At 42.7% G+C, this 26,016-nt stretch overlaps 2 protein-coding genes across 5 annotated transcripts; one reads left to right on the forward strand and one right to left on the reverse strand.

Annotated features, from left to right (window-relative positions):
* Window positions 1-1,293: 1,293 nt before the first annotated feature.
* Window positions 1,294-25,496, reverse strand: LOC128457958 (dedicator of cytokinesis protein 7). Of its 4 annotated transcripts, XM_053442521.1 has the most exons (50): window positions 25,297-25,495; window positions 23,178-23,265; window positions 22,059-22,237; window positions 21,767-21,835; window positions 21,502-21,628; window positions 20,832-21,044; window positions 19,926-20,011; window positions 19,737-19,803; window positions 19,316-19,465; window positions 19,093-19,173; window positions 18,703-18,859; window positions 18,305-18,435; window positions 17,638-17,731; window positions 17,351-17,513; window positions 14,047-14,164; window positions 13,472-13,542; window positions 13,241-13,379; window positions 13,014-13,115; window positions 12,825-12,911; window positions 12,227-12,458; window positions 11,899-12,063; window positions 11,618-11,787; window positions 10,824-10,925; window positions 10,361-10,447; window positions 9,873-9,968; window positions 9,595-9,735; window positions 9,291-9,404; window positions 8,998-9,168; window positions 8,637-8,776; window positions 8,322-8,491; window positions 8,053-8,204; window positions 7,573-7,755; window positions 7,179-7,305; window positions 6,974-7,058; window positions 6,364-6,460; window positions 6,145-6,279; window positions 5,630-5,782; window positions 5,335-5,493; window positions 5,148-5,248; window positions 4,867-5,059; window positions 4,554-4,697; window positions 4,279-4,410; window positions 4,159-4,173; window positions 3,513-3,638; window positions 3,319-3,408; window positions 2,991-3,227; window positions 2,755-2,898; window positions 2,474-2,580; window positions 2,211-2,384; window positions 1,294-1,455 (listed from the first exon to the last, which is right to left on the reverse strand). In XM_053442521.1, exons 1-50 carry the CDS (start codon window positions 25,344-25,346, stop codon window positions 1,425-1,427), a joined length of 6,345 nt encoding a protein of 2,114 aa, XP_053298496.1. In that variant the 5' UTR covers window positions 25,347-25,495; the 3' UTR covers window positions 1,294-1,424. The 4 variants fall into 4 exon arrangements, 3 of the variants coding, with proteins under 3 accessions (XP_053298496.1, XP_053298495.1, XP_053298494.1); XM_053442520.1 differs by lacking the exon at window positions 10,824-10,925 and having other exon boundaries at window positions 25,297-25,494; XM_053442519.1 differs by lacking the exon at window positions 10,361-10,447 and having other exon boundaries at window positions 25,297-25,494.
* On the forward strand, window positions 14,957-17,180 carry angptl8 (angiopoietin like 8). The gene is made up of 4 exons (XM_053442522.1): window positions 14,957-15,475; window positions 15,977-16,126; window positions 16,290-16,400; window positions 16,486-17,180. The coding sequence occupies exons 1-4, from the start codon at window positions 15,161-15,163 to the stop codon at window positions 16,501-16,503; spliced, it is 594 nt and encodes a 197-aa protein (XP_053298497.1). The 5' UTR covers window positions 14,957-15,160; the 3' UTR covers window positions 16,504-17,180.
* Window positions 25,497-26,016: the final 520 nt, after the last annotated feature.

Consider the following 26,016-nt stretch of genomic DNA (forward strand, 5'->3'; position numbering starts at 1 on the left):
TGCTTTCAGACAGAAATTCAAACACAGTCTCTTAACTACAGACAGAAAAATAAGCAGAAATCAGAACAGAGCCCGACCAATTTATTGATAAAACTCAGCTGAGCCTTTCACAGACATATCGGTATTTGCGTTTATGCTTGCCGATATGAAAACTATTATTTCACAGAATAAACAATGCAGAAGAGATGTGTACTCTAGATGAGTAAAATAATGTTTATTTTCTTTATAAAAGCCCTATATATTTGGTTGTAATTGCATTTTCGTATTATTTATAATTACTTATAATAAAGTTTATGGTTATAATATCAAGCCTTGATTAAATTTCTTTGCCAAAAGGTTTTGATAACTTAGGAGTCATTGCCCTTTTTTGATATTAACCAATATATCTGTATTAATTATTTATTCACAACCCAGTATCGCTATCTGCAACGCCCCCCAAAAATCCAGATCGGTCGGGCTCTGTATGAGACTGTACAGAAGTGTGACAGTGAGGAGAGGACCTGGCTGAGGGCAGTGCTTCTGTGATAAACATCTGATGTGACGACAGTGCATTACAAGAGAACTTCACAGTTTAACTTTAAAACACATTTAAAACATTGCGCAGCACTTTCCCCCCTAAACACTAATGCATTCCTCTTTAACTCCTGCTATATTATGTCCCCCTGGTCTCAGGGAAACCGAGACCTGAGCGTGGACATAATGATCCCACCTCATCTCTATAATGAATTCTTATTACGAGAGATGGGAAGATAAATGTGACAACTTGAGGAAGAAGGAATGTCCGTTATTTGGTCTGTTGATAACATTATAAAACTCCCTGCGACTATTTAATAAGTCTGGCAGTGAGGACTACCAGACATAGTTTCGTAGAAGAAAAAAATAATCTCTTACAAATTGCAATAAGGTCACGACAAAACCCATCAACGCAAAAGGAAAAGACGAAATAGATACAGCTATAAACAAACCTGGAAAAGATTTGGTTGCAGAATGTGTTTGGCAGCTCTAGTGCTGTAAAAGCTCAATTTAAAACAAGAGATGACTTTGGGTCGACAGCGAGGAAACTTGGTTTGTGAAGCCGACATTGCAGCGCCTTGCTCCAAATGACCATGTTTACAGTGTAGATAACCTCCCTGCATAAACAGCTGGGGTCTCCTCCTACAGAGGTGTGAGAGTGGTGGTAATGGGGGAGAGGGGAAAGAGGTGAGAACTGTGTGTGTGTGTGTGTGCGTGCGTGCCTCTCTTGTGGGGGGATTATGGCGCAACCTGGTAGCGGGGGGGGGGGGGGGGGGGGGGGGGGGGTGGCAACCATGACAGTTGGTGTGCAGTGCAGTGGGGGGAGGGGGAAACAGACGGGAAGATATACTAATTTGTAAAGCTTGTTATTCTGTGTTGTTTTCCAGTCTTTCTGAGCCTCCACAGTCGACTCACCGGAGACTGGACCTACAGTAGGAGTTCCTGAAGGAGACAGAAGCAAGATGAAAGATGAACCTCAAGTGTTTTGATTTATTTCCTCCGAAACGTCCATCTCAAAATCGTATATATCTAATAGCAGTTTCGATGATCTATGAATAATTATACTTTAAAATGTACTTCTGACCCAGGGAGTGAAGGAGTTACAGTGAATCATGTCCCACTATGAGCCAACAGGAGTATCTTCTTTGAAAGAGTGAGGTCAAACCCCTTCATCATCATTTTTGACAGTGTTGAATTTGAGCAGCTCAAAAAGCAACTGAACTTTTCTCAAAATCCTATTTTGGATTCTATAAGAAGATCAAACTACTTGTTTTTCCTGGTATTAAATCTCAGCTGCGGCAGGTGCTGCTGACTGTAGCTGTTTTTGATTATGAACCAGTCCGGAGACACGCAGACGCAAACTGAGCTGAAGCCAAAAGCAGATGAAAACAAAAACAGATGATGAAAGTTTCCATTGTCAAAGAGGATGACATACTTTAATACATGTACCAACTTTCTTTCAAAAATGTATGTAAAAAAAGAGAGTAACGCGATAGTTATTAATGATACGTCAGTGTAGTGCAAATCTATTCACCGGTGAAAAACACAGATTGTATGAATTTATGACCTGGAGTGAAATAAAGTTTGGTTTTATGTTTCTTTTGTGTTGGTTTGATGGTCTTTGAGAAGCGGCATCAGCTCATTTTGTGTGTCTCTGTGCGTAGGCGTGCGTGTGTGTGTCTGGTGTCTCAAGTTACCGTTGTGTTTGCGTAGACTGAGCTGGCAGGGTCCTATATAGCTGGGGGATCTTGCGGTTGATGAGGGGACCCAGTGCTTCTTTCAGTTTATTGTAGTTCCTCTCCAGCTCTCTGTGGTACTCCTTCTGATCTGGACCAATCAGAGTCTTGTTCCTCCTCAGGGCATCCTCACACCTGCAAGAGAAAGAGCGAAGAAGTCACCGCAAGTGGGGATTTGTTTTTATTAGTAACAAAGCAGTTCGCGTCTGGGAGTGTGTCATCACCTCTTAGTAAAGTCTTTAAAGCAGAGGCGCAGTTTGTTGTGATGTCGAAACAGCTTTGGGTCATTAGGAATGTCAGAGAGAAAGACCTGCGCCACCTCGAGGGGGCCCTGTGAAGGAGAGAGCCTGTTACATATCTGCTGAGGAATGTCTCTCACGACTCAAAACACTGAGCCTGAGTTTAACCCCATTCAAATGGGATTATTATACCAGGAGGATGATGTGAGGGAAGGCTGCATGGCTGTGCTCCCTATGTTTATTTATGTCAGTATATGAGCAGACACCTGGTTGACAGTGGTGCCCACGCTGCCCTGCAGGACCATCTGCAGCATCTTGGAGTCCGCGGGGTCTTGGGTTGTGGCGAAGGCGAGCTCCTGAGTCTTTTTCTGCATGTCCTCGATGGCCACCTCCATGGGGACGAGAATGATCTGGAGAAGAAAACATGACAGAATGAGAGAAAGCCGCACACCCCACAGTCGTGTGGCAACTGACCAAGAATCCCTCGGGAACAGGAACCCACCTCCTCCTTGTGGATGACATTGATGCGTGTCTTGATGTAAGGGAAGGCATGAGACGTGGTCAGGATGGTTTTGCGTTTGTACTGCTCGTGCAGGTCGCCGTGGGCTCGGCCGTCCAGAGTGAAGGGCGTACAGTACATGAAGGTACGCAGGTTGTAGTTCTTGTCAAAGTAAGTGATCCTTTCCTTCAGCTCGTATGTGTCGAAGAACGGCTCGACGTAGGTGATCTGGAGGTAGGCCTTAAACAAACATAAACACATCAGCACAGTTACACCCTTTGCAAAACCTGTGCCGTTGTATTATGAGTGACAGGTATATGTAGAAAGTCACCTTGTTGGGATCCAGTTTGGTTTTGTCCACTGGGCTGGAGTCCTTGATAATTTCAACCAGCTCAACCCCATACCTCTCTGAGTAGAACTCCTAAGCACCAAACACATTCATCTTTTAGACATTTGTTTTCTTCAGTAATCACTAATCAAACCTTCATTTTTGTTTTTTTTGCTCATCATGGTGAGTTAACGTGCCTCAAGTCTGTGGGAGATCTCAGCTAATTTGGTGATCGATGGTTCCTTGTAAACAAACTCTTGCTCATCCAGGTCTCCAAAACGACAGCCATAGAAACCAACCCGGAAGTAGGTGCCAAACATTCTCTGAGCACTGAAGAAGAGATAAAAAGACAAGATAATGAAAGAATGTAGACGCTGAGTGAAGCAAAATCACAAAGATGTAGATAAACAACTCAAGTGTTGACTGGAGAACAGGAGAAAGAAAATAGAAAACCTTTAATGTATTTGAGCGAAAAATCTTTTCATATATTCTTCCTGTTGAGGTTGCGGACTCAAGACTTTTCGAACATATTTTAAACCTCATTGCATGGTTTTCACAGATGGAAATGTTCAAATTACTGGTTTTAGTAACAGAAGAGCTTTTGTAGAAAAAAGGGAAAATATAAATTCAAGCTGGCTGTGGCAAAAGGGAATGGAAAACGTTTTGTTATAGTGGTTCAACCCAACTATATCAAAGAAAGTTAAAAGAAAGTTGTGTGTCACTCACCAGTAACATTTGATTCACAAGAACAAGCAGTGGGGGAAGAAAGAAAAAAACATTGTAAATGCAAAATATGATTATTTTTACAGTGAATATACTCAGTGTGACCGATGAGCTTGTTACCTCCCATCCTGAACTCTGGAAAAGTTGAGAAAAGAAGCATAAAAGAAAGAAATTAGGAAAAAGTTATGTTTGACAGCCTAGTTAATTGCAGCAGATTATAAGATTATGCTTTAAACTCACTTGGTTGTAGACTTTGTTGAAGGCGTCCTGCAGTTTCCCGTGGACGGTTGCCAGCTTTTTGAATTCCCTGTTGGCTTCATGGATGGGCAGCAGAATCTTGTACACTTCATTTATGGCCTCGTACATGGCTGCCTGGGGTGACAGCACAATGGAAGGCCAGTTCTACACATACCACTGCATCACATAACACTCCCTCACCCATGCTTGTTCTGTGTAACCCTGTGCTGTGTGAACATGCAGCCTGTCACCATGCGGTTGGAGAATATGAGTCGTACCATGTTAAAAGACGCAGATGCTTGCTCCAGGAGGCCCACCAGGCCAGACTCACTGAAGTACTTCCCAGCACAAATTCCCTCCTCCTCCGGAGACAGGACATCATCTGATACTGCCGACTCCTCCAGGACGTTGGACGAAATGTTCTGAGAGGGAAACAGAGAAATCATAATAAACATAATAATCCTTAAGTTTCACTCTTTCAACAACCAGTCTTGATTAAATCTCGGAACACCCATGATATTCTGCCAGAATGCTGCCCATAAGTGTTGTTTATAGTCAAATGAGTCACCAAATTAAACAGCATGCACCGACCTGAAATGTGACACAGCCAATTGGCAGGTATCGGCAATCCTCCAGCATGTTGAGGTACTCTGCCACCAGGGCAGCGCTGTGGACGAGACAGTGGGCAGCCTCGGCGTGGTTCCCTCTCTCAGAGTGTTTTCCTGCCATGTTCTGGAGCCACGTGAGACGTAGGTCGGGAGAGTTCTGGTAGCCCTTAGCAATCCTGAAGTTAAATACGAGAGAAGAATTTAGGTTTGAGTCATGTAACTTTATTCTTCATATGCCTGTGTCACTGCTGGGCGTCTCTGTACCTGTACATTAAGTCAATGAGCATCTCTGGATCCTGTTGATGCTCTTTCATCTTCACAGTGTCGGTAAGAATCATGTGCAGGTTGAACACCAGATCCTGGACCTGCAGTTTCAAAAGTGCAACACAAGACATGAGTGATCAGCACCACATCTGGATGATGCACAGACAGTGTGGTGGCTGCTGCGTACCTGCTCTGGGAAGGGCGTGTCACGGAGCTCCAGGTCCTCTTCAGCGTATGTGAGGATCGTCTTGAGTGAACGACGCAGATGCTCCTCATTGAAGTTCTGGGACGTTCCCACCAGTGACGACAGAGACATGGTGACCTGCATCTTTACTCGTGCAAAGTTCTGGAGCAAAGGACAGAAATAGAAAGAGTTTTTTCTCACAACATCAGGGAGATCCATTCTGTAAACTTCCTGTGTGTTCTGTAGATTCCTTATCGTAGTAAGAACGTCAAAATTCGAAAGCAATGTGTAAACTCACGTTTCCAATCTCAAAGTTCTGCCTCATGAGCAGGTAAAGCGAGGCGGAGGCGTGACTTCTGACAGAACCGACACTACTGCTGCAGTGACGAAGGAGACGCAGGCACAGGTCTGCACAAAGCTCAGTGTCTTCGTCAAACAGCATCTCTGGGAACTACACATAAAAAAAACACTGTCACTTTTCTTTCACTAACTACAACAATATATAAGGAATCATTTATTTTTTGTTTTTCTATGCAAAATGATAAAATTCGATGTGTCAAGTTGAAATAATAAAAGATTAAAATGGATGGTGGCCAGGTCAGGGTTGGAGTTGCTGATACTCTTGGAGCGCGACAAATGCAGACTACTCGGACGAGCCGTTGCTCTTGATAAGGTGGCATACTGCATTTTTCTGTTTCTGTTTTTCTATGCAAAATGATAAAATTCGATGTGTCAAGTTGAAATAATAAAAGATTAAAATGGATTATAAAAATGAATGGCGACACTTGGCACACCAATACAAACTGTACTTGCCTTGAAAACCAGAGCTCTCTGTGTAGTGAAGCAGTGCTGCAGGAAGAGGGCACTCTGGTTACCTGCCATGCTGTGAAGAAGCACTCGGAGCACACCGTCTAAAACACTTTCCTTCAACTCTGACGCCACCACAGTCTGAACAGAGGACAGAGTCAAAGGTCATAATACGGCCGGGGAATTCTACACAAAACGTGAGTCGAAGGATCTCATACTGTTTACCTTCACTATAATCTCCAGTGTGTCCAATACAATCAGAGAAGCCTCCGTAGCTAAGTTTCCATCCACCACAGACTCCTGCTCCATCTCAGCTTTAGTCCTGTAATAGATAATTTTTTTACAATCATCACTCTTAATGAACACTCAAATGAAGTCACAGTGTTATATATATAAAAATGTATTCCACACATTTTAAACTAATGTTTATCACTTAATGCAATGCTTTCAGAAATCGGTACAGCAACAAATTGTTTTTTTTAAACAACCAGTGAAATAGTCAGAAAAATTAAAATAAAGAATAACACTAAACTAAAACTGAACTAACTTTTTTACAAAGAATAAAAAACATAAATATACGATGTGTGTATATGTACACTGAGTATGTGCCTTTTTGTTATAAGAACCCCTCTGTCCCTATGTTGATTATTTTGTTGATCAAGTTAATTTAATTACCACAATTAATTACCACATTTTATTATCTGTCCTACCTGTAAAGTTGCCTTCCTATTTTTAACTGATGGACTTGAGGTTTTTTAACTAGTTACATATTTTTTACTTTAGGACTGAGATTCTGAGTATCCTTTATAACTAATAACTAATGTTAATTACATACTTATCAACTCGGTCTGTATTTTGTCTCCAGTGAGTGACATTCTTCCTCCACCTAACGTTTTCTTGGCTGCCGTAGGGACTCCTTTCTGGAAGAGTAAACAGATGACAATTTCCATGAACACAGACAAGTCAACACCACAAACACAGACAGCTACTGACACTCAGTCACACACACACATTCATTACTGTGCTCCAATGCGGCATACCTCTGCTGCGGCGGACCATCTCCTGACGAGCTCCAATGGTGCCCAGTATGGCCTCCTCCAGTCGGGCTTTCATGTCCTGAGACTTTTTAAACGTTAGACTGTTGATCCTCTCCAGAGTTTTCTTCCCCTACAGATATCAATGGTTTGGGGAAAATAAATCAATTGTCAAAACAATGAAAATCTCCAGTAAACGGTAAAAGAGTGGTTATGAAACACTAGTGATTCAGTCCTGATAACCTGATACTACAGTAAACTTTCATGATGGAAGTAGTGATATATCTGTACCGTTGGTCTAACAGGTCCAAATTAAAACATCCAAACACTGTTTTTTGACACCTACTGTGTTTATCAGTGATGATAGATACATAGTGGGGGCAGTGCCTGGTTTTTGTACCTTGTATTCAAAGCAGGAGATACAGAGATGCAGCAGATCCAACAGGCGGTTGATTTGTAGCACAGACAGATCAGACACCCAGCGCTCCAGGAGAGCTGCATCTGCATTCTTCAGCACCCACAGGAAACACACCAGCAGAGTCCTGCTACACTCGGCCGACAGAGAGCTTGGCTGACGCCCAGCCTGATGAAAACAAAAATACAAACTCAGTGCCAGTCTTTAAATCTGATTAATGACTGTTACAAAGAAAATGGACAGGGGGCCACCTACAGGCTAAAAGGAGCAGTTGTATCTCAGAAAAGAAGAAAACATGATAAGAATGCAAACTCTTAAAAAAAGAGTTTTCGTGTGGAGTTGCAGAAAGGCAAGAGTGATCGTCTGTCAAACTGAAGCAGCAGCCTCCCACATAGAGGCCGATCTGCAACCTGTCAGTGTGTAGGGCCCGGGGGATATAGCCTGACCCCTGCCGCTATCACTCACCACTGTGGGCATCGCAAATGCGTTGGCTTTGGCATGCGGCAAAGGGGAGCCGGCAATCGCCATGGCAACAGACTGACTGATAGTGTTGCTACTGTCTGGGTCAGCATCGTCGGCGTGGGCTGGGGCATGGCGGACCCGAGCAGGCGAGAAGTCTACAAGGAAATAATGAAAAGCCCTCTCAGGTGCAATAATACTGAACATAAAACACAGAGATCTTGAGGAGGTGGATGATAACAATATCAGTAGACTGCGATTTTCTTTCTGCTGACCTGAGAAGTCGTGGAGATGATGCAACGTCTCCATGACGATGGGGATGAGGGGCAGGTAGAGCTGAGCTACATGGGCTCTGACCTGAGGGTCACTGTGGCGAGGGTCTGCATCATGGCTGCAGAGCAGGGAGTGAACGGCACTAATGGCCTTTTTATGAAGGAAGAAGGCCCTGCGGGTAAAAACAGAGGGTGTATCAGTGTGTTTTCGACTTTGCACTTGTACTCTATGCTATAATGTATTAAAGGTTTAATGTCAGAGGATCCCTGAGGGGAAGTGAAATGAAAGGCTTTATATACAGCTGATAAACAACCTACCCTTCTCCATCAGGATCAAGCATGAGAGAGAGCTCAGTTAGCAGCAAACCAGACAGGAAGTGCTGCTGGCGAAAAGGGCCGGAGAGCTCAAACATGGTGGCCGCACCTTGGTCTTGCACCACGCTGGAAAATGCTGAACTCTGCAGACAGTGAACAGAGCAATGCAAGAATAAGAGAGCAGTAACAGCAAATTTAATTCAAATCAGTTAAATTATATTCATGTGCTTTACCTGACGATCTTTCCCAAAATAAGCAAAAGAAACGGCAGAAAAATAAGCAAAAGAATCGCAGAAAAAAAAGAGATAGTATTTTGCTTAACAGTCTACAGAGGAGGCGTGGTGAATCGGAGTTTTCCAGTTACCTGTGATGTGGTGGAGGAAGTTGAGGGGGAGGGGGAGGCTGGAGGGCTGAGAGTGGCACACGGCAGGTTGAGGATTACGTAGTGTTCGTGGCTACAGATGATGCGAGTGAAGTCCATCCTCAGTGCATTCAGAGAGCTCGGGTTCTGCGACGTGTGGAGCTTGTTGGCAATCTGCATAGCAAACAGGTTTTTTTGATACTGTAAAAATCTGTTTTAAAACGCATGACGCAGCACGGAGATTTATTATAAGTGATTGATATTGGAGGAAAAACAGTTAGAACAGCATCAGGCACCTGTTTGTAGTAGGACCGGATGAGGTTGAACACAAAGCCCCGGTCCATAAGAGACAGCAGGTCATTCAGGAAGAAGGCCAGACTGCTGTTTAACCTCTCCACAAGCTCCACATCCTGAGAGAGAGGATGAGGGATTCATGTGAGAGAAACAATGACATTGTACTTTCATTTACTTAAAATACTGATTCTAATTCATATCAAGCACAGAGTAAACAACAACGCAAGTTTCTATTTAACAGAAACTCTGACATCTTTTATTGTCCAATACAACACAAATGGACTGCCAGCTTTATGGGCTCAGTACCTTGTGGTATCGGTTGCCAATGTCTGCGCTGATGGCACACACGAGTGCAGCAATGTCGTCCACAAAGCGGTCTGGGAAACGCTGGCGCCGGGAAACGTCTAGTTTCGAGGTCAGGAATAAGTGGTGGGCCATGCTCTTTGTCTGCAGGAGGGGACGAATAAGAACATTTTGCTTTTACTGCTTTTATAATGGTACAATTGTACTGTTTTTTGTGATAAACAGTATTCTATTCAAAACTCTGTAGATTAAGGACATCTTGTGTTTTTTAGCATACTCACCATGAGCTGAAAGAAAAACCAGGCCTGCTGCAGCGCTGCTTCCCTCACTGCGCTGGCGCTGACCACCCACTGTAACGCCAGCTCCTCATGAAGAAGCTACACAGGAACCAACACCAACCAAATTTGAGCTTGTATGAGGAAACAATTCTAGTGTTTACATGAGCTATTGAGATTAAAATAGTTTTTGTTGTCACAGGGAGAAAGCTGAGAACTGTAATTAAGGTTTGTAAGTTAATTGTGCAGTTCTATGAGTTTTTTCAGGCCGATGATACAAACACAATAAAAGTAATATAAACATTGATAGTAAAATACTAAACTTAACACATTATCCAGGCAACAAATATTCAATGTCAGAGTCTCAAGCAATTGTTTAACTACTCACACAGAGACACAGTTGTGAATGTTGATTTATTTTGAATGATGTTGAATATGGATGATTGTTAGGACATCAAAACGAGTTTGTTTATAATGGTGACTGCCGGTTTTACCTTCTTGGTAATCTGCCTTGTCGGAACTGAAAACAAGGCCACGCTGTCCAGAAAGGCAGACATGCGATTGCAGGTGCGGTCGTTTGCCTGACATGGAGTGATGGTGAGGTGAACACACAGAGATGAGGACAAAGTGACGTGAAAATGGATGAATGGAAATGGACGGGTGGCCAGAAAAACTCTCTATGAACTCTGATAAGCGCAGGGCTGGAAAGAAATCTACCCGAGCCCAAGGCAGAGATCTTGTCATTCCACAAAACAGATATGGTCTGTTTAGCAGCGGTGACAAGATGCATTGCAAAGGACAGACCATGTGTCATAGCGGATGAAAAGATGGGTATGGCTCAGAGTGACAGGCAGAAAGAAACACAAACATAGATTGAGGTGTGAGTTGATGAGAGATGGTTCAGGATAGAGGTGAAGGGGGAGGCGATGAGGAGAAGGAGGAGAAGGGATTTTGCACCTGCTTGAGCTCACAGCTGGAGTTGGGGTTCCGACGTAGCACAGATCTGGAGCCCCCAGGGGCATAAGAAGAGTTTACCCAGGAGTGGGAGCGGTCAATGCCCTGCCATAAGCCAACGGAGACACACACAAAACACACACCCCACACACACAAGCACACATAGAGCGGCAAGAGGCGAGGGGCACAGTGAGAAAAAGGAAGACAATTACCACAAAGAAGATTATGTGAGGGAGGAATTTTGGAGGAAACAAAAACAAGGAATGTGAAAAGAGAAGCTAAAACAGGAGAGGGGAGAACAAAGGAAAGGCTGGGAGCACTGCGTGAATCACAAGGGACAGTGGCATACAGCATCAATGCATCTTTGACCTAAGCAACATCATTAACTGTTGGCACAATTCTTAGTCAACCTCAGAATATCAAATCTGCTGTGAGGAGGACAGCAGTTTCGTTACAACAAAACGATAGACTGTAATTGGAACAGAGGTAGAGTTTATGGCATATGGACGACAAAATAAATTCATTCAAATTCCCACCCCCGCACAAACCATATTTGTATTCTTAACTTTTCAACCCAGCATCTCTATGTGCAAATTCAACGATTAAACAATGTTAATTAACACAATTGATTGGTGCGGATTTAAAAAAACAAACATTTTAAACTTTAGAATATAGCTGTATTTAACCTTGAACATCTCTAAAGGTATATTTCAAATCTTGTAAACACACTAACTACAGTAAGAGTTCAATTTTCAAGTCTCATCCATAAATTCCAGAAAGTGCTAAAGACAACTCACTTTGCTCCCGATGATCCTTTGCACCTCTTCGTCGGGTGAAGCTGGTGTGGTGGCCAGGTCAGGGTTGGAGTTGCTGATACTCTTGGACCGCGACAAAAGCAGACTACTCGGACGAGCCGTTGCTCTTGATAAGGTGGCATACTGCATGGGCATCTCATACGACTGGGGGCCTGCAACTCATGGAGATGTAAAGAAGAAATGTTAGTAAATCTAAAAGAGTGGACCAATGATAACTCCTCTTTCTGTTTCTTTAACACATGTAGTTTAATCTGGTAATTGACCTGTTGGGGGCAGTGTAGGTTCAGCAGAGGGCAGGCGGAAGCAGTAGTGGATGTAGGACGCCAGCAGGGTGTTGCGGCCGTGCTGATCCTGGATACCCTCCAAGTTCTTGTGCATCTGGTTGACCAACAACGTCATAGCTTCGAAAGCAGCACGGCCCAGGTTCACTGGAAATTAAACATGACAGTAGCATGAGGTGGGAAAAAAACCAACAATTATCAGATAATTAAATCCAATGATCACAATTAGATTTCAACCTTGTTCCAATTGTGCTTCAAATTTCCAGAAGCAGGAATTGTGTAAATATGCTCTCTTTCAAAACAGACTTACCTATTTGGCCTGCGATGACCGGCGGGTAGACGATGAGCTGAATGAGCTTGTTCAGCAGCTGATGCAAGAACCTGACACAGGTGTCCAGCAGAGCCCCTTTGAGTGCAGCCATGCAGGCCTTCAGCTCGCCCTCCATGTTCGCCTCGGTTATGATGACGTCCTTCAGGCGGAAGGGGAAGGAGTACTCCTCCAGAACATACACCAGAGTGAAGAACTTGTCCAGGTGTGGATCCTACAGGTACAACCACAATAAACACTGAATTTCAATCTGGCAACGCTGTTTTTCAAACTCCTGAAGACTTTGCATAAAGGATGTAATGTCTATAATTTTCTGAAAACAATTGTTGAATACATATGGTCTATAAATAAAGTGAAAACAGACAATAGATACAGAAATATATTTGTGTTTATCTGAGTCAGTATCTCTAATATCTGTAATATGATTAACAGTTTTCTATCCACAGAAAGAATCAGAGGAGTTAACATTATGACAACAATAAATTCTGCTGGTGATTATAATAATCGTCAAACCTCTCCCAATAACACTAACCACGTTTTAAATGGTGCTCAGTATAAAAAAAAATACAAAATTGTTCACCTGAGTATGAACCGAGGAAGCCGCTGTCACCTCGACATTGAACACTGCTTTGTGATTATCAACCCACTTCATGCCCGGGAGCTGAACCTGCCATAGAGTGACATCAAATTCATTTAACACTCAGTCAAAGTCACATCACGAGGAGAATATGACGCAGGCAAACAGATATTCTCAATGTCAGACACTCACGTCAGGGGTGAGCACAGAGTAGCTAGGTGGAGGCTTTTCCACCGAGACAGGCAGACTGAAGGAGCCTGTGCGCAGTCGGCCATGCTGCATCAGAGGGATCCACTGCGGGGCAGAAAGAGACACGCACACTCTTACCGATGGCAACACAACAAAGAGAGCGTTCAAACAAGTGAGTGGGTGGGTGGATGGATGTGTTATGTGTGGGCCAGCTGTAGGAGCGCGCTCACAGTGTAGCCCACGGGGGTCTCCAGAGGAGTGTTCTGTTTGGGCTGGCAGCTGATGTGGTAGAAGGTGAAAAGTAGATGATCGTTGTCTGTCAGATTGGCGGGAATCTTCATCTTCATCTCCTCATAGAACTCAGGGGATCTTCAGGGCAAAGAGTTAAACACAGCGTTAAAAGAAGACAAGGAAAGGAGAAAAAGTGGGAAGGACCAGCAGAGGGCCAACAGAGTGATTACTTGTTATGGTAGATGATGGGCGTGTACGCCTCTTTCAGGAACTCGGCACAGCTCGATTTTCCAAAGATGACCTGGTCAAAATGACATAAGTATAAAATTCGTAGTTCCAGGTAATACAGAAGGCACTCTTTTGACATGAGCACATTACTGCGGTCGCGTCAATCATTTAAGGAATGTCACCGTCAATATGTTTTCAGCCCTTCACGGAGCGTAGGTGTCACTTTGCAAATAGACCACACTTTGTACTGTTATTATCGGACTGAAGATCCAAAGACAATTTAGCTATTAATGTTTGTAATTAATTCTTAACTTAATAGGTGTAATACAGTCTGCATCAACAATTACTGATTAAATAAACAAAAATAAATCTGAGTATCGCAGAAGATTTACTGTATTTCACCAAATGTAACGAGAGTTTTCTTGCCAACTCTGTTGCTGGTATAATATGCTGCATTGGAGAAGTTCCCTAATCATATAGTATTTCACTGCCTCAAGCTGTTCTTTGTGACTGGAAAATTCTCTTTCTGGAGAACATTGAAGTTTTGTCACATGGATTATAATAGACTGTGACTCACCGGTAAAGCTTGGCTGGGGTCTTCTCCTGCCATGAACTGTACCTTCACAGCAATGTTTCTCACCGAGCCCTGGCGGCTGCTGAAGTTCAGAGTTTGTGGGTAAACGTAGAGCAGATTCCTGAAAAGGCGAAATTATGCAAGACACAGGTTAAGGTCTCAGTCACAGACCTTTCATTGCAGTGCTCCCATCATTCATTTAGACACAGCTTCATGTCTGTAGCTTCCTTTGCTAGTCTTTATTTTTTTACCATGACTGTCTCTAATGCAATAAATGAAATGAGAAAATAATTATGGGGACAGAGTTGAATGAAACTGAAAAATCATGAGTGAACTGAAGGAACAATGTTCAATGGTTAATGTTTCCACCTTTGGTTTCAGCATGAACTGTTGTTTCACACCCTATTCTGCATCAATTGATCATTTATATCTAAAATAACGCTATATTGCTTTTATACATTTTCTAATTTGGAAAGAAAATTAATTGATTTTATGTTGCACATGGGAACCATGTGGCCCAGTACTGAATGTTGTAGATGAGTCACTTAAACTCCTGTCCAAGTCAAACAGAGGAGGTAACTTTTGTTCATATTTTGAAATAGCTGATTTTACCCACTTGTCAAAAGGCCGTGACTCTCCACATCAAACACATGTATTTCAAATAACATTAACTGCACATATTGCAGTACTTATTAGGAAACATGTATTCTCTGTATCAAAGTCAGGAATGTGCCATCCATTGTTGTGTGCATCACAAGTGTTTTATCCCTAAATGACTAAATGGTATCTCAGGGGTTAAACTTGAAGGCAAGGTCACTGAGACTAAGGCCACAGGCGAGACCTGATATTGAACCACAGCTGAGCTAATGTTTCACCATGGTGTTGCATGTACACATCCAATATAAGGCAGTGACAAGCAAACAAATTCATCATCCAGGGGCTCCTCTGATGATGATAAGCTCTGCACAGCTTTGACAGACAAATTCGTATTTTACGGCTTTCCTGCATCGTTTGTGAGATTTTAAATCAAAATTCCTTTTGCTGAATTGTTGGAAAAGCGAACAAATAACTGAGTGAAACAGATCACAAGACTTCAATCAGTTTGTAAACTACAAGTATGATCAAGATGATCTGGGCTCTGTGCTTGCTTTGTATGGCTGGGGGTTTGAGAGAAGCCCATGCAGGTCCACTCCCGAAGACCAGCAAGGTGGAAGACAAGGCTGCACCGCAGGAGGAAGTCAACGTGCTGATGTTTGGTGTCATACAGCTCAGCGAATCCCTAAATTATGTTTATGAAACAACTGCTGCAAAGATTGGGAAAATCAGCAAGGCGCTAACCAGCCACGAGGGGACTCTGCAAATGCTGGGGAAGCAGACTGAGCAGGCGGCCAAGGAGGAGAAAGAGATGAAAGACGTGTTACAGTCGCTAAAGGTAAAAAAAAAAACACAGAAATATGTAAACAACTCTGTTCCTGTGTGCTGTTACTATCAGATAGATAACGAGATAGTTCCAGTCACAATGCAGATCAAAAGTCACAACATGCAGAAGTAGAGGGACAGAGAGGCAGAATATCTAGTATCTAACCTTCCTGTCCGATTAAATTACTGTGTTTATCTGCGTCTACAGCTGAACAGATATGACATAAAGCAGTTCTTTGAGGACAACAATGCCTTTAACATGTCTACACAAACCTCTGAGTAACAATTATGTGCTTAGGCCCAGCACTCTTCTTTTGTAAGACCTATGTGCATCACCTGGTTCCTTCATTTATTATTCTGACGTATATGGTTAAATCTAACTCTTTTATCTGAGATAAGAGAGTGCAAGTGTCATTAGAAAGCTGCATGTTACACTGTGGGGCAGGCAGCTGCCAGCTGCACTGGAATCATTGGTGGGGGAAGAGGATAATCTGGGCAGATGCTCTTTTGACAGGCCCAGATGGCAGAGCAACAAGATCAGACCGTGATGACTAAAGACTGGCTGGCCAGCATGGAGCAGGAAGAGGTGGAGCTCAAGACAAAAGTGAGGAGGCTGGAGATGTATCTCAACAACTTCGCCCCCACCAGCATCAAAGAGCTGCAGGTAACAGAAATCTGAACTTCAAGGTCTGTCACTGTGGCTGTCAAACCAGGCCACCAAGATTGGTTACTGCAAAGGCACTACAGAACTTTACATATCTGGATACCAGTTGCTGATTTATTGGCATACACTAAAAAGGTTACTTTATTTTCTTCCTGTCTTTTAGGAGAGAGCAGAGGAGCATTCCTACGTCTTGAAATGTTTACAGGATTTGACCCAGTTCCACAAAGAGAATATTGAGACCCAGATCAAGCAGCTCTCCAAACTGCAGAGGATGGTGAGGCGCCTGTTCAAAAACGTTTGATGTTTGGGACTTTTTAAGTTTAATTCAATCGACAATTTTATCCTCTTCCTCCTTCCAGAGTGAAGCGAAGACATAGTTTCAACATTCACCACTGAGGTCTTCCTCCTCTAATCAGTTCTGAATGAGACGAGTCCACATAGATCTCAACTGTGGAACATCACTGCACTCCCTCCCGAACCTGCTATGTATACTACAGATCTAATGTATGACCAGAATTTTTTTTTATGTTTTGATTATATTGTACAGCTGTCCTCTATACTCCCCTGGCACTTATAACTACAGCAGTCTAGTTCAGCAGTCCTGCAATAAAATCTACCTTCATAACAGTTAATATAACGAGATGGTAGTCAGTTATGTTAACGTTTTAACAAGGTGTTGATTCAACTTATGTAGCTATGTTGTAAGCTGCAGTTTGTGTTTAAATGTATTAGTAAAAACTGAACATCTGAGCATTATTGAAGGTAGAATTTACTGCAGGACTGCTCATTAGTTTTAGCTACATGTTCGTCAGGTAACAATATTTCTTATATAATATTTTTGTGTCTTTTGTTTATCTTAACCTTGATGCGTTTGATAAATTTATTTAATGAAAATGCCATTCAAATGAAGTTGTTAAATTATTAGCTCATTTATGCCTGACAGTATCGTGGTTCTTTTTTGTAAAACTCAAAAATAAAACCTTGTTTTAGCATTTTTTGATTTTATACATTTTATAAAACAATGAAATAAATAAAGTTCAGTTTCAATTAAGAATTCAGAGCCTGCTACCTTCTTTCCATGGAACTACTGTCTAAAACAAACACAGTGAGCCATGCACGCCGTGACTGGGTCAATGCATGTTTGTTCTAAGGGTCAATTTGCAGTGTGTGTGTATGTGTTTGTGTGTGAGTGTGTGTGTGTGCCTTCGATAGGAGAGCGCTCACCTGTAGGTGGTGTGTGGAGTGTAAACATAGCGAGCAGGGAACTCTTGCACCTCTTTGGTTGGCCGTACACGCAGGTCAGGGTAAGGTTTGACATGAAGCAACTCTGGTGACAGGCAGTAATGAGGGAGCTCCGGAGCTGGAGAGATGTCGATCTTCAGCTGGGCTGAGGGACCAAATGAGTCATGAGCACACAACAAGACACCAACACGATATATTTAAAAAACGATCACGAACGTTTGTGCAGAAATTACTTTCATTTTTTAGAGACACAGTTAAGTCATTCTTACCTGTGACAGGTCTCAGCCTCCGCAGAACAGAGGACGGTCTGCGCATATCTGCCAAGAACTTGTACAGGTCCTCATCACTTAGTCTGTCTCCCTCCTTCATGCATACAAGTAGAAGAGCAGCGATTTTAGTTTGATAATAAAAATATCATTAGAGAATAGTTATAACCACTGTCTCTAATAAATACGCAATATAATGACAACTTCTTTTTGGGGAAACTGATCATGATCTTCATGTGATCTTATAACACATATCAACTGAAACATTAGATATTTTCCTATCTTCCTTACCCTGTTCTATTCATTATGATTTATATTGAGCCTCGTTTAAAGAAATATATACTCAATTTATATATTGTTCAATGAATGTGAGGCAGTTGTCTCAAAGGGTAAATTGACCATAGTTCTAAAGCATTACAACTAATGTTTTAGCCATCTACATGTAATTACAGTTAGTAAACTCAAGACTCAGATCTTTGTCAATTAGTTGGTACCAGTCGGTTCCTTGCCTTTTGCCTTTAAAGCTTCAACAGCAGACTGTTGAATAAACTCTATAGAAAGATGATTGATTGATGGATGGATGGATGGATGGATGGACATACACTTTATCGATCCGAGCGAAATTAAGGGGGGAAAAGACATGCCCCATGTGAGGTAGACAGAGCCTGACCTGTTTGAAGAAGTTGGTGACAGTAAGCGTAGCTGGTCGGAAAGTGGCAAAGTTACACACGTCTTCCGCAATGCTCATCCGCTCAAACCCCTTCTTCTTTCTCTCATTCCATGTTCCATGACTTTTTCGCTCTGATAGGACAAATAAAACAAAATTATAGAGGCATGTGAATGAAAAGTAATTATGAAATAACGTTTTTTAATGCAGAAAAAAAGATTCTTGGGGTAATTTAGACACAGAAAAAATATATTAATAATCAAACAAATTCAAACTATTTAGAAAAAGAACGAAGTCTGTCATCTCTACCGCAAATGGACCAACAACCTGCCCACCGACCGTGTATGTGGGCTTTCGTGTGTATGTGCGTGTGTGGGACTGCATGTGTAAGTGAGCAGTACCAGAGTCAGAGTCTGGGTCGGAGCGATCCAGACCCCCAACACTGCTGACGATGTTGAGAAGGTGAATGGCTGTCCAGGCAAAAGGCATGCGAAAATGGCCGAGACGACTACAGGACTGCTCTGCCTGCAGACGCAGCTTATCCAGCTTCTCCTTGTGCTGAAGTGGGACAAGAGTCAACACGAAATGATGAAAACTAAATAAACAACACATACAGATTAGGCTTTAAATATCTGCAATAGCAAAAAAAAAGAGGGGCAAAAAGGGGACTGTAAATATTGCAAGATACCAGACTGTATTGAGAAATGCTTGTGACTAGACAGTGAAAAGGTCACATGTACACACTGTTTCGGACCATTGCATCAGTTTAAAAAACATTTTGGCACCATTACCTTGAGGGAATCAGACTCTTTCATGACCATGTAGGGTTCACAGCATTCTCCGATGTCTCCTTGTTGAAGGACTTTCTCCAGCTGAAATACAGTACATGCAAGTGACTGATGTGTAATATATTAAATACCAGTAGCATATTAAATGATGAATAAAAGGGAGAGTAAATGTCGGCATAGCCAACATTGTCCAAATTATTTGTGCAACACATGGTTTTCTCAGTACCTTGATGACCAGGAAGATATCAGCAGAAGGATATGTGATGGAGAAAATGGCCGAACGGGCTAGCGTGGATATGGCCATGTGAGGTGTGTGGGGTTTAAGCAGCCCTTTCATCTGATCCGAGTTCAGGTCGAAGTAGAAATTCTCAGAGATCTGTTGGAGGGAAGATTGAGATAAGCGGGAAGCAACAGAGGGAGGGGAAGGAAAGATGATAATGGAAATGCACGTTAAGGGATTATAATTCAGTTATGACTCAGTGGTCTAAACCGCAAGACCACTTAGACCTTTTTCAGAAGAGGGAAATTCAATTAGCCAAGCATGAGCTCAGCATTACGTAAGTGGTTTTACAGGGTGAAAGCTTTTGGAAGAATTATCAGTGTACCAAATAAAATAAAAAAATCAGATGCCTTGTTATTAAAAATACCTTTTTCTTTTCCTTGACATCATAGAGGGCAAGTGTTCCGAATATTGGCTCAATTTCTATTTCAAACCTGAGGAAAATACAACATTTTCAGTGGTTGTCAAATAAATTAAGCGTTGATGAAACTTCTAATAATGAACCAGGCCATGAAAAAATATGGTAAATGTCAGTTATATTCCAAATGTGACTCACTTCAGAGACAGACACTTGACCATGATTCTCTGGCCACAATGTTCCTTGGGCACTTCAGGCACAGAGCATCTCTCTACTGCTTCATCCTGCGACACACACACACAACAAAGCCATGTACAACACACACACACAAAATCACACACACGGATAACATTTACACAGATGTCATGGCAACGTGGCAGCAGAGAAAGCAGCGTTGTGTAAATAGCTATAAAGAAGGATGGAGTGAGGAGGAACTGAGGAGGAACAGAGGAGGAAAAAAAAAAAAAGTTCCCAAGAGAGGCTGCGTTTCCACACATTAAGAATATTCACTACATGGGAAATTCACAGATGTTACTGATGTAGCGGAAGCAAACAGACACTGGCCCTTTTTTTAAATGCCTCCATACCTTAAATGGAAAAAGCTTAAAGGGATTGTTCACCCAAAAATGAAAATCACTCAATCTACTAACCACTACGCCGATGGAGGAGTGTTTGAGTCGACTTTTGGAGTTTCAGCAGCATTGCAGCTAAATACAATACAATTGAGGTAAATGTGTTCCCCTTCTTCAAACGTGTTCTCTTCAGCGAGAACTCGTAACAAGGAGGATAACAGCGGACATTAGGCTTAAAACATGGTGTAAATGACGCCGTTTCCAGTTGAATTTTAATCCTGGGGCTTACAGACACTTGGATGAGTGGCATTTAAAAAATATATATTTTTACGCTTGAAGAAGCGGTCACCATTTACTTCAATTGTATTGGATTTGGCTAAATCGCTCTTTACCCCTGAAACTCAACAAACTGTGTAACTCAATTTAAACTAATTATTTATAATAATGAAGAGTGCTAATTTATGTCACTGGTCTATTACTTAAATAGGGTCTGTTTCGCAACAGGGCACAATAGGTATGTGTTACTACGAACCTCATCGGGGGGAGGGTAGAGGCCCAGCAGGTCACTGTGGCGCCCCTGCAGGCGTGCCTCCGTGTTGCGGTGGTCCATGTCCTCCGCAGCTGTACGTTCCAGCACAGACGGCAGGAGAGCGTCTGGGGAAGAGTTCTTCAGGTCAAAGATGCTGGAGGCCCAGCTGCCCCGAGGGGTCTCATCAAGGCTAACTGACCGCCGCTTTGCGTCATCCTGGAACACACGAGTGCGAGACAGTCGGGTGAGATCATTATTATTTTTTTCCTCCACGCGGAGATGGGTTTGAAAGATGAGGAGAAAAATACATTACAGATCCCATTACCTTATTACCATAACATATTTAATATGATTCATATGGAGAATGTGTAATGGATAATGGACAAGGTAGATCCATTAATCCATTACCCCTTCTCCATATGACCAACTCGCTGTGCAGAAGGTACTAGATAAGTCACAATGCCTCTCCCATCATAATGAGACACGCTCCATTGGTCGGCTAATATGTCAATTTTTCCATATATTAAATAATGGGAGTTTCAAAGCCGTGAACTACCTTTAAGCTTTTACTCCTGGAAACACTGGATATAAAGTAGATCAGTGAAATGTGTTTAAAGAAACTTAAAATGACTGAATGGGCATAACAAGTTCTTGAAATACCACAGTGAGATACCTGGTCATCCTGACGCTCATTTGAGGCAGCATCGTCCAGCTCAAAGGTCTGTTTGACCAGCCCTCGCTGCCTCTCCCTCTGTCGCTCAGAGTTATGAGGAGTGTACGTGGTGCTGTAGCGCTGATACCTACGAGAAAAAAGTTAAAGAATTGTCCCAGCAATAATATAACTGTCAATCACGTGAGGAACGAGCAAGGGAAAAGTGGTGCATGTTATTTAATAAAAGATTAAAAGAAACTGGGTTAATTCAGCTGACACCGCTTACTTTCTTTGAATGACGAGCCAGTCATCTGTGTAGACTGCCAAGGCATCCCTCACTCTGGGATCCAGGGAGCTACACAGAAAAACACATTAATTATTGAGCAAAACATGCTTTTAATATTTATGTTCATTCAGTGTCACAGAAAGGGAGGCTTTGTTCCTATCAGTAGAGATGTTTGTCCTCCATTACACTACCATTAATCCTCTTTGTGTATGTGTGGTAGTATAAAGAGCATAGAGGAATGTGTGTGTGTTACAGTCTGAGGCTTGTGTTGGCCATCAGCAGCTGGACTTACTCCTCCTCCTCGGGCAGTGCGGGCTCTAGTGTAGTGCACTCTTTGTCCAGCTGGAGGAGCTCCAAGTCATCCTGTGGGAACTCCATTAGCTGTCTGAGGGGGCCAGGCTCCACCCCAGGAGCATGGCTGCTCACATACTCCTCAAAGTCCACAGGCTCAGCCACCTCTGTCAGGGGCAACTGTCAACCAACACAAAAATATTATGGACCAAAAACTATGACACGGCCATAATGACAGATCAGCAGGACAGGAGACGGACTGATGTGTGATTTAAAACCCCCCAAAATTAACCATAGAACAAAAAGGTTTTCATGCAAACACAATATTCAGCTTTTTATTTTGCATCCTTGTGAAGATGGACATGCGGCTCAGAACATCTTCTGTCTGTGTTTATATTTTTAATTATTAATTATTTCTCACTAAACTCAAGGTGTCACAAAATCTTTCATGCGCTACAAATAAAACTACAAGTTCACCAGATAAAAAGTGAAAAATTATGTTGCGTCTGAACGGTGTGTTAAGGGGTTTCAGTTCTGCAAACTTTGTTACAGCTAAACCAGAATCACCACAGCCACAACTGTGTGTGTGCAGGTCACATGCTCTACACAAAGCTACTAATGCATTTACATAAATTATAGTTTAACAAATGACCTCCCCAATGGTAACCTAAAAGCTATTTTTGTTGACTCCTTTACCTTTTTAAAGCACTTCAAGACTATCATGAGTAAACAGTCTATTCCACAGCCTGAGTCTGGTTTCTCAGGAGTCTGAAGAGTAATTGTACATTTCTGCTGGACTAATTGGTTGTTTGTTATTGTAGCAGACATTTTCCAAAACACAGCCTCTTTTATAGCTATGTCTTATTCTATTTTGGATGAGCATTCATGCAAAGACCTAACCTGGCTCTCAAACAACACAGGTGAGAATGAGCAGGTATATCATGTTTCAAAACCACCTCCCTTCATGTCTGCTAAATTAAAACTACACTCAACTGCAGAACTTGTATCTAAACTTCAAACTCCCTATAAAAAGGTACACCCATCAACGTCTGACCTCACTAACTGGAGCCTCAAACCTGCTGGCTCAAATTTCTGGCAGGTTAAACACAGGGTGACTCACAGGGTGGTGCGCGCCGCCTCGTTTCTTGGACAGCTGAGGAGAGCCATAGTCTCTGGAAACTTGTTTTCTGACCTCTGCAGCAACCGTCCTGAGCAAGAGAAAGATATAAAGATGTTTGTTAGATCCTCAAAAAGGGAAGAACAACAGAAAGTTGGCCCAAGACAATCACAATTCTCTGACAACTAGTTGCAAAACTCATTTCAAGATGGGGGATGTTTAAGATTCATAAAATATAAGATATCCTATTTGATGTGTGGATGCACGATTCTGATATCATGCCAGTGTTTTCATATTGCATTTAAGTACCAGTCCAGGAACTAAAATCACTGCCAAAAACACAATGGCAAATTGAATGATAATGATACAAGTGAAATTTACATAAACAAGTTTCTCTCTGACACTCATTTACTTTTCGCAGATTAAGAGTTAAAGCATAACTGCACAACACCAAGCTCGACTGCATAGCCATGGCTCAACAAAACCCTCCTCCTCCTATCACACAGTGTTCAGCTTCTAGTGTTGGTAGCGATGTTAAAAGCCAGCAGCTGTTGTCAATAGGGACTTCAGTGGATCTCACAGAGAGGTAGCGAGCTGGCTCCATGGAGCAGGCACAGAGCCAGAGCTATGTCCATGGCCTTTATGGACTAACGGCAAATGGGAGGCTTAAAGACAGACAATGCAGCCAGAAAAAGAAAAAAAACACAATCCCCACACAGATTGAGCAGCTGCTCCTCTTGTACCACAAAATGTCAGTTTCTCTCATATACACAGCTGCAAAGGGTTAAGCATTTCCCAAACCATGGTTCTCATGATAACACAGCTATGGTGCATGCTTTCATTATGTCAATACGCAAGGACTGTAATGCGGAGACCTCTGCTCTGTAATCTCATCTCCAACATACAGCTCGATGATGGCACGGCCTTCTTTGAAAGTAGACGTTTCTCTACATGTTTAAACTATAAGCTGCGACTATATGTATTAACTGAAGATCTTTCTGCAGGTCACTATACCTCAATTTAAAACAGGAAAAAGGAAAGCCATCGACTGCAGACGAAACAGCCAGAACACCCCTTCCCACCCTTTCCTGCATCCGGCACTAAACAATGGTCTGGGTCCCACTTAGGAGAGGAAAGGCAGGACTTAGGGAATGCAGCGAAGGACTGTTTCATAAAGCTAATAGCTCTTGAGTTGACTAGGAAACAATCCTTCACAGGGATGGTGATGAGTCCAGAGTTTATAATAACCATAACGTAGGCATGTATCAAGCAAAGTTGTCACTGTTGTGACAAAATCTCCACTAGTCGGTCAATGATAAGAATCTGTTTGTTTTCCCTCACAGGTTTCTGGAGTAGCAAGGCTAAGCTGTTTCCTGTGAAATCAAAATGACAGTAGAAATAAGTGTGACTTGGACAAAAGAAAGGTTAGGACAATAATCTATTGCAGAGAACAGGTTGGGGTCTGGCTGCAAACACTTCCAAACACAACAGTTTGAGAGTGTCATTCCAAGATCCAGCTCGGGTTGACAGCCGCGACCTGCCTTGAGGGTTTCACCTGGAACGTGATCAGAATTTAATTTCGCATCATATGACACATCACTCCTCAAGTCCATGCAGTGACACACTTAGTTTCTGGAGAAGGAGAACCAGTTGACGACATGTGGGAACAGGTTAGCACGTCAATGCTGCAAGGCGTTCACACGAGAACAAAACATCCTGATGTCACCTCAGAGCCATTTAGAAGTTTTCCCCCGTTTGGTATTATTAGGCTTTTAATGCCCCTGAAAACGACACACCTCGGACACCAGATTAGCCCTAAGCCTCGCAGTGTTATCTTTAAGTAGCTCATTGATGACAATGCTCTTAACGATGCTACACACAGGCTAATAAACTCTTCGGGGTGTTAGAGAATGGCGAGAAAGTGCTTCTGCAAACTTAAACTACCCGGTACAACTGTGTTTATATGCACTGGTTTGAGGTTGGAGATGCGTTAGCAGTCCTAGCTTACTTGCTATATACATGTATACATAGATATACACGGAGCGTCCGGCAGGTCACTCACACACACAAACACACACACACTACTGCAGCAGTTAAACAGAAACTTCAGCTCCGGCCTCACCGGTTGATTTTGTGAGCGAACGCCCTCCTCTCGCTGGCTGTAGATGTCATGTCTCGTCCCCATGCAGAGGAAGCCCTGGAAGTCAAAGTGAAAGCGGTCTCTCTCTCTCTCTGTCCCTCCTGCACCGCGGCTCTGTCCCGTATCCAGTGTGTAGACGCGGACACAGCTTCCTTCTCCACGCCGGCACCGCGCACCGATCCCTGCTTGTTCCTCCCAGCGGCTGGGAGCTGAACTGCACCCACTAAGCGTGAAGCCAGCACTGCAACGCATCCGGGGAAACGTCAAAATAAAACCCTATCATAACTTATCTAATAAATCATACGTAACGACACAGCACGCGTTTTGTACATTATGATCCTCAGCAACATTTTAGAGATGCACATCAATTTTACAACACGTGCAATGATGCTTTTTTGGGGCTTTATTTCACCGCAAGGAACAATAGCGTCACTTCCGGTCTTGCTTCTGTCACCGCTGGTTTGACAAAGAGACCGTTTCCACCATCTGTTCCCGCAGAAATCTCACCGAACCGGTTTTGGAGTGACACGGTAATGGCGCACATCCACTTCAGTTTAGAGTTTCACTTCCGTCTAACAGTAATGAAGCGGCCCACAGACGTTTCAGACCATACATCATCATCAACCTGCTTCAGAGATCACTCCTTTACTTTGCTGACAATATTTTCACGTCACACAAACAAAACTTGAATAAGTGCCCCGC

Source organism: Pleuronectes platessa, chromosome 16 (assembly GCF_947347685.1).
Source record: "Pleuronectes platessa chromosome 16, fPlePla1.1, whole genome shotgun sequence".
In the NCBI taxonomy this organism is placed as follows: Eukaryota; Metazoa; Chordata; class Actinopteri; order Pleuronectiformes; family Pleuronectidae; genus Pleuronectes; species Pleuronectes platessa.